At 52.9% G+C, this 6,784-nt stretch overlaps 1 protein-coding gene across 2 annotated transcripts; it reads right to left on the reverse strand.

Annotated features, from left to right (window-relative positions):
- Positions 1-3,007: 3,007 nt before the first annotated feature.
- LOC116577648 (somatotropin) lies at positions 3,008-5,319 on the reverse strand. 2 transcript variants are annotated; one of them, XM_032321187.1, is made up of 5 exons: positions 4,602-5,319; positions 4,195-4,355; positions 3,907-4,023; positions 3,580-3,741; positions 3,008-3,307 (listed from the first exon to the last, which is right to left on the reverse strand). In XM_032321187.1, the coding sequence occupies exons 1-5, from the start codon at positions 4,609-4,611 to the stop codon at positions 3,107-3,109; spliced, it is 651 nt and encodes a 216-aa protein (XP_032177078.1). In that variant the 5' UTR covers positions 4,612-5,319; the 3' UTR covers positions 3,008-3,106. The 2 variants fall into 2 exon arrangements, with proteins under 2 accessions (XP_032177078.1, XP_032177077.1); XM_032321186.1 differs by lacking the exon at positions 4,602-5,319 and having other exon boundaries at positions 4,195-4,452.
- Positions 5,320-6,784: the final 1,465 nt, after the last annotated feature.

Here is a 6,784-nt window from a genome sequence, read left to right on the forward strand (position 1 = left end):
TTCTTGTCTTTATAAATTTAACTATGGTAAGTACCTCCTGGACAGAAATCATATAGCTCTTGTCTTTTTGTTACTGGCTTGTTAAAAAAATTTTTTTAGAGGACTGTTTAGAATTAGAAACAGAGAAACACGACTGACCTAGGTCTTCATCATGGATATGGATATGGGATCTTTGCTGTCCCTAACTCAGTGGTTCTCAGCTTTGCACATTAGACTCAGTTTTTAAAACCACCCCTTTCTGCATCCCTTCCAGACCAATTGAATCAGAATTGCAGGGAGTGGAGGCTGCTGCAAAAGTTGTTTAGAAAACATTTCAGGTGTTTCTAATTTGTGATGGAGGGTGGCATCCACCACTTAATTGAGAAGCTGAAAGGCAGAATAACATTTGTCAGATCAAGACGTTTAGGAGAGATGGCCTTTGAGGTCTTTTTAAAATTCTAAAATTTGGCAAAATCAGTTAGTGTCTCTCAACCAGTGTTGGTGGATTAGATTCTGCAAAACCCAGAAGGAGCTGAGAGGTCGCTCCCAGGACTGTGGCTCCCCCTGCAGTCTACTGCTGTCATGACAACCCCACTTTAGAACCCTCTCCCTAGTAGCTTACCCCTGTTCCATAGGCACCCTTCTCCTGCCACATTCATTCAACAAACACTGTACTTTTTAGAGATGGTTCACATTTCCTTCTCAAACACTTATGCAAGCTAAGAGGTCATTATATTTATGCTCATTACCTCAACTTCTGAAGAATATGAGATTTCCAAATAGTTATGAGATCAAATGAGGGATAATACATGAATATTGCTTTTCAGCTTAATGTAAGAAATACGTCTCTGAAAACAGCGGTTTAAAAGAGTGAGTTGTCTTGTGAGATAGTGACTCCCTTCACACTAGTGCTACACAGTGAGTACTATCTCTAAGCGATGCTATGGAATAAGAGTTCCTAAATTAGAATGAATTAGGGTGACCCATGAATCCTTTCCTACCCCCAAAGTCCATGATTTTAAGCAAGACAATAAAATAATGATTTATGGCAGAAGAATGGTTTCTGAGTTAAGAAGTGGAGCTTTGGGTTCTGATAATTCCATCTTTCAACCATTCCCCAAGAACGTACTAAATGTAAAATATCCAAAATGAATACAGGTGGGTCTTGTTCTAAAGAAAATGCATCATAGCTTATACAGATTTGAACTTTTCATAAAGATTAATTAGGACACTGACTATTGTATTATAAAAGAATTATTGATTTTGCAAAATCATATTTGGATACTAGAGTTCCTCTAAGCATCTAAGTATTGATTTGTAGGGCACTACTTAGCGAAGGTGTTTAGGTGACCAAAGACTTCATTCTTTGTAAGTTCATGTGGAAATAAGAACCAGTTGAGAAGCTATCAGCAAAACAGAATTTGATTTGATAACAAGTATTTAAACATTCCCTCAGAAAATATGGAACACTCCAAAATTCAGTGTAAAAGAGCAGCAATTTCATGAGGGCTGTAATGTGTCAACACTGTAGAAACATCATTTTACCTAATCCTAACACAGCCTTGCAAGGCAATTTGTTATCATTCATTTTATAGGTGAGAAAACTGGGTCCCAGAGAGGTTAAGGAATCTACTCATGAGCCTAAATTCAAGTCCAAATATTTCTGATTCGTTCTTTCACAAGTTATCCCAATCCACTGCCCTTAGAACAAATTACGCACTGACAGCTTGAAGAGCAAATAAGTTTGGGTTCATTTTTGCCCTTAAAAGTGTTTTCAGGGGCGCCTGGGTGGCTCAGTGGGTTAAGCTGCTGCCTTCGGCTCAGGTCATGATCTCAGGGTCCTGGGATCGAGCCCCGCGTCGGGCTCTCTGCTCAGCGGGGAGCCTGCTTCCTCCTCTCTCTCTCTCTCTCTCTCTCTCTGCCTGCCTCTCTGCCTACTTGTGATCTCTGTCTGTCAAATAAATAAATAAAATCTTTAAAAAAAAAAAAAAGTGTTTTCAATATGGGTGCGCCTGGGTGGTTCATTTAGTTAAGTGTCCAACTCTTCGTTTCTGCTCAGGTCATGATCTCAGGGTTGTGAGATCGAGCCCCGAGTCTCACTTCCGGCTCAGTGCCCAGTCCGCTTGAGATCTTTCCCCTTCCCTGACTCTCCTTCCACTCCCCCCACCCCATTCACACATGCTCTCTCTAAAATAAATAAAATATTAAGAAAATTTTTTTAATGTGAATTAGTCACTGATGTTTTAAAAATCAGATTTCACATGAAAGTCTGTATGTCCTGTGTGTTTTAAAAATAACAACCTTGCCCCGTGGTTCTAAATGGGGCAAAGTCTGGCTAGGCCCCCAACTTCACTGGGGCCTGAATTCTTCAGGTTGCTCCGGTCCCTGTGATCTGGGCTGTACCCTTGATGCGGAAGTGGAGTGTCAGTTAGGACTTACCCCTTCACGCACAGCCCTCCTTACTTTCATAATTATCTACCTGGCCCCCGCTGGTACTTAATTTGCAACCCTGATGTAGTGTCTTTCCTCCAATTCCTTGCAACCATTCAGATCCCGAATATTCTAAAGCTGTTTTGCATCGTTCCCGCTTCCCAAGAGTGGCAGGGTCTAACTGTGTCTTCCTCTTAGACTTTCTGCACAAAAGTAATTCTGATTTCTCTCATTGTTTTCTCCCCTGTTGGGGCATTTTGCTTCTGTACTTAACAGCTTGCCTTGCTTTCCATGTCTTCCCGCTCTTGGGGACTAGATTTGGTGTTGTGGTGCCCATGGGGGAGGGAAGAAAGCCTCCAGGGAATTTATGGGGGTGCTCCTGACCTGTGGTTGCCCAGTGAGCAGGGGCCTGGGGCCTGGGGCCTGGGCAGGGGACTTGATGTGCCATGGACAGGAGTGAACGTGTCAGTTTCTTTTTAGCCCAGGGAGAATGGGGTCAGTGATCCTCCCCTGCAGACCCCACAGGATGCCAACAGTTGTCTTCCCAGCCAGCCACTTGCCCCGCGAGATAGCATGACGCCCACTCAGACGCTGTGATGCAGTTTCATTTTATTAGGAAAGCACAGTGGACACCGGGAGAGGCCCTTTCCAGGGTCAGGGGAGGCTGTGGGGACGGGGTGAAAGGAAAGCCCGGCAACTAGAAGGCACAGCTGCTTTCCACGAAGCGGCGACACTTCATGACCCGCAGATACGTCTCGGCCTTGTGCAGGTCCTTCTTGAAGCAGGAGAGCAGCCCATAGTTCTTGAGCAGCGCGTCGTCGCTGCGCAGGTTTGTGTCAAACTTGTCGTAGGTTTGCTTCAGGATCTGCCCGGCCCGGGGGCTGCCGTCTTCCAGCTCCTGCCCAAGGGGAGGAGGGACAGAGAGGCCCAGGCGTCGCCTGCTGCTCCTTCCCTGTCTCCCAACCGCGAGCGGCCCTCCCCTCCAGGGCTCCGAGAAGGGAATGGAGGATTCCCGGGAGGAACCGAGTAAGCGTTCTCAGGGGTCAAGGTCGGACTGCTTGCTCTACAGGAAGGGGCGCCGTCTCCCAGCCCCTGCAAGACCCCCCGCCCCTCGTCAGAGCCAGCAGGGCCAGCAGGCCCAGGGGAGGGGAGCCACGGCGCCCTCCGCACCCGCATCAGCGCTTGGATGCCTTCCTCCAGGTCCTTCAGCTTCTCGTAGACTCGGTCCGAGGTGCCGAACACCAGGCTGTTGGTGAAGACCCTGCTGAGGAACTGCACGGGCCCCAGCCACGACTGGATGAGCAGCAGCGAGAAGCGGAGCAGCTCCACGTCCTGCGGGTGGAGGGGGTGGTGGGCCCGCTGGCCTCGGCCCTGGGGGGCCTCCCCCCCCGCCGCCCTGCCACCCAGCGCCCCCTCCGCCCCAGGGGCCCGACTCCTGCAGAGAGCAGGAGCCCCCTTCTTGGAAGGAGGCCCGCCGGCCCGCCCTGGGCCACTCACGGATCTCTGCTGGGCCTCGTCCTTGCCCGTGGGCGCCGGGATGGTCTCCGAGAAGCAGAAGGCGGCCTGCGCGTTCTGGATGGAGTACCTCTGGCCCTCGGGGATGTACGCCCGCTCCTGGGGGAAGGATGCCCAGGGCCTCCTCACTGCCTGACTCGGAGGCCCCCTCCGTGTGTGCTCAGGGGACAACCTCTCCGCTCCTCCGTTTCCTCCCCCTTGCATCCCAGGGGTTGCGGGAAAGTCACCCCTTTCTGCCCCACCCCCAGCACCCATTCCTGGGAAGCTTACAAAGTCTTTGTAGGTGTCGGCAGCCAGCTGGTGCAGGTGCTGGGCCCGGAGCACGGCGTTGGCAAACAGGCTGGACAAGGGCATGGCCGGGAAGGCGCCCACCTCCTGAGGCCAGGGCAGGCAGAGCAGGGCGAACACCAGGAGCACGGAGTTCCGGGGACCTGCACACAGAGGGACACAGAGGGCAAGGCTGGGGCCCAGACAACGAGATGCCCGTTTCCTGCCAGCCCTTCCCCTCCCCCCAGGGGCTGAGAACATTTAACACTTGGCCAAACGTCTGGGCAGAGCCCTCTCTTCTCCCCTCCAGCAGCCCCAGAGCCCAGGGTTAGCGCCCCCCAACCATTGGCAGGCCCCCCACCCCACTCCTCCCTTGCCCCTCAGTACATGCCAAGGCCAAGGGGACTTACCAGCAGCCATTGCAGCCAGGTGAGCTGTCCACAGGACCCTGAGCGCTTTGGGGAGCTGGGTGCTGGGATCCTGGAATCGGTCCCTTGCGGGCCCTTTTTATACCCTGGTCCCTTCTCTCTCCCCCTCTGCCCCCACCTATTTTCTCTATACATTTATGCATTGGGCCAGTGGCCGGTCTGTGCTGATGGATAATTTAGAGCCTCCTCCCTCTTGTCCTGTTCCCGCTCTTCTTGGGGTCATGTCCCCCAGGCCGTCCCTGCCATTTCCGCCTCTCCACTGTCGCCGGCCCTGAGGACTGTGCACACAGGGTCTCGGCTGCAGAGACCACCCAATCTGTCCTCATTTCCAGGGGCAGGTGGCAGGTGCGATGTGGTAGGGCACCATCATGGGGTGGTCTGCCCAGGGGAGGAGGACCCAGCCAGTCCCCGAATGGGGGGCCGTGTAGGCCAGGTGTGCTGTGAGGGCTGTACCTCCCCCTCTGCTCCTATTCCTCCTCCCTGCACAGCTGCCCTCTGTCCACCAGGGAGAGCGTGTATTTGGGGAAAGGGCGCCCAGAACAGCCCAGGATCCTGGGGTTTCTGGGTACAATTCAGCCCCAGGTTCCACCTCTGTTGCTGTCACCATCCCCCCGCCCCCTTTCCAGCCATCGGACCACTGGGTCTGGCCTGAGGCAAATGGTGCTGAACGCGGACCTCCAGAGGGCCCCGGCCCCACACTGTCTGCCCCTGCCTCCACCCCGTTTTCCTGAAGTAGGGACACCTCTAGGTGACTGGGGCGAGTCATAACCTCCCCCCCAGCTCCTCAAACGTGCTATAGAGATGCAAACCAAGAAGAGAAGTGCCAGGGACAGACCCAGGCTCCTGGGGCTTCCCCCCCCCAACCCCCCACCCAACCCAGCCACCGCCAGAGGATCTCCAGTTCGGAAGAGCCCTTGAGAGTTTGGGTCTCGTCCCCACACTGGAACTTCGGGTACAGCACCCCCAAAGATGCTCTCTCCGGTTACCTCAGTTACCTCCCGGTCCTCCTTCTTCTTTAGTATTTGTATAGAACTCTTCACGTTGTGACCCGTTTGACCCTCATTCCCATCTCAGTAATGGCCTCCCCATTTTACAGAGGAGCTGACTGAGGCTCAGAGAGGCTTGCTCTCGCCAGCTACTTCAGCCAAAGTTGACCTCCCAAACCTTCCTCTTCCCCTGTTGATCATCCCAAACCCTTTCTCCCGAGCAGACTGGGTGGGCCACTCAGTTATTGTATCTTTTAAATGTCTCTCAAAACAGAGATCCTGGGGCACCTGGGTGGCTCAGTCGGTTAAGCATCTGCCTTCTGCTCAGGTAATGAGCCCAGCCAGGGTCCTGGAATCGAGCCCCGCATCAGGCTCCTGCTCAGAGAGAAGCCTGCTTCTCCCTCTCCCATTCCCCCTGCTTGTGTTCCCTCTCTCTATCAAATGAATAAATAAAATCTTAAAAAAACAAAAACAAAAACGGAGATCCCGCCCCTCATCACGAGGGTCCCTTTGCTTCACTTTGTCCTCCGCCATGAGGCGGGCTGTGGTCCCTCATATCCCACGCAAGACTGGGCCAGACATGGGGTGCATGTTGGAGACCAGGTAGCCGTAGAAGGCGGCGGCTGGGAAGGCTGGGAAGGACAGTCACCTTTCAGCCTCCAGGCCAGGGCGTGGGGACATTGTGGCCTCGGCAGGCCACCAGCATCAGATCACCCCCAGGACTAAGAGCGGGAATTTCCCTCCCTGTACACCTTCCACCTCTTGAGTCTAAGAACATTTAGCACTTGCCCTGTGGGAAAATAAACAAATGAACCAGTAAACCCTTCTAGAGGTCGTTGGCTATGGTGTTGGCAACCAATGTTGAAAAGCCACACCCTTGTGGTCCAGGATGCAAGTGCTGGCTTCTTGCCACCTCTCACTTTTAGGATACACTTCCTTTTCTCCCATCATTCCAGAATCATCGCCCAACTGTGCCCTGATTCATTGTCTGCTGTGGAAGGCACTGGGGTGCACAGAGCTCTTCCCTAGGCAGGGCTGAGGGAGGACCAGAGGGGGCTGTCATTGAAGATGTAGGTCTGAGGAAGAGGGGGGCATGGGAAAGGCTCTCTGCTCTTCCTTGCAGCTCTACTACAGAGGAGGGGCCAGGAGCAAAATGGAGGAAGTTCTTGGAGCTCCACA

The sequence above is a fragment of the Mustela erminea genome, chromosome 18 (genome assembly GCF_009829155.1).
Source record: "Mustela erminea isolate mMusErm1 chromosome 18, mMusErm1.Pri, whole genome shotgun sequence".
Lineage (NCBI taxonomy): Eukaryota > Metazoa > Chordata > Mammalia > Carnivora > Mustelidae > Mustela > Mustela erminea.

Bases quoted from the DNA above. Each gene is read 5' to 3' on its own strand.
- LOC116577648 (XM_032321186.1), bottom strand. From the start codon at position 4,452: ATGTTCTCAGCCCCTGGGGGGAGGGGAAGGGCTGGCAGGAAACGGGCA. The intron at 4,024-4,194 runs GTAAGCTTCCCA...TCCTTCCCCCAG, and splicing joins CCGACACCTACAAAGACTTT to GAGCGGGCGTACATCCCCGA. The intron at 3,742-3,906 runs GTGAGTGGCCCA...CTCCACCCGCAG, and splicing joins ACGAGGCCCAGCAGAGATCC to GACGTGGAGCTGCTCCGCTT.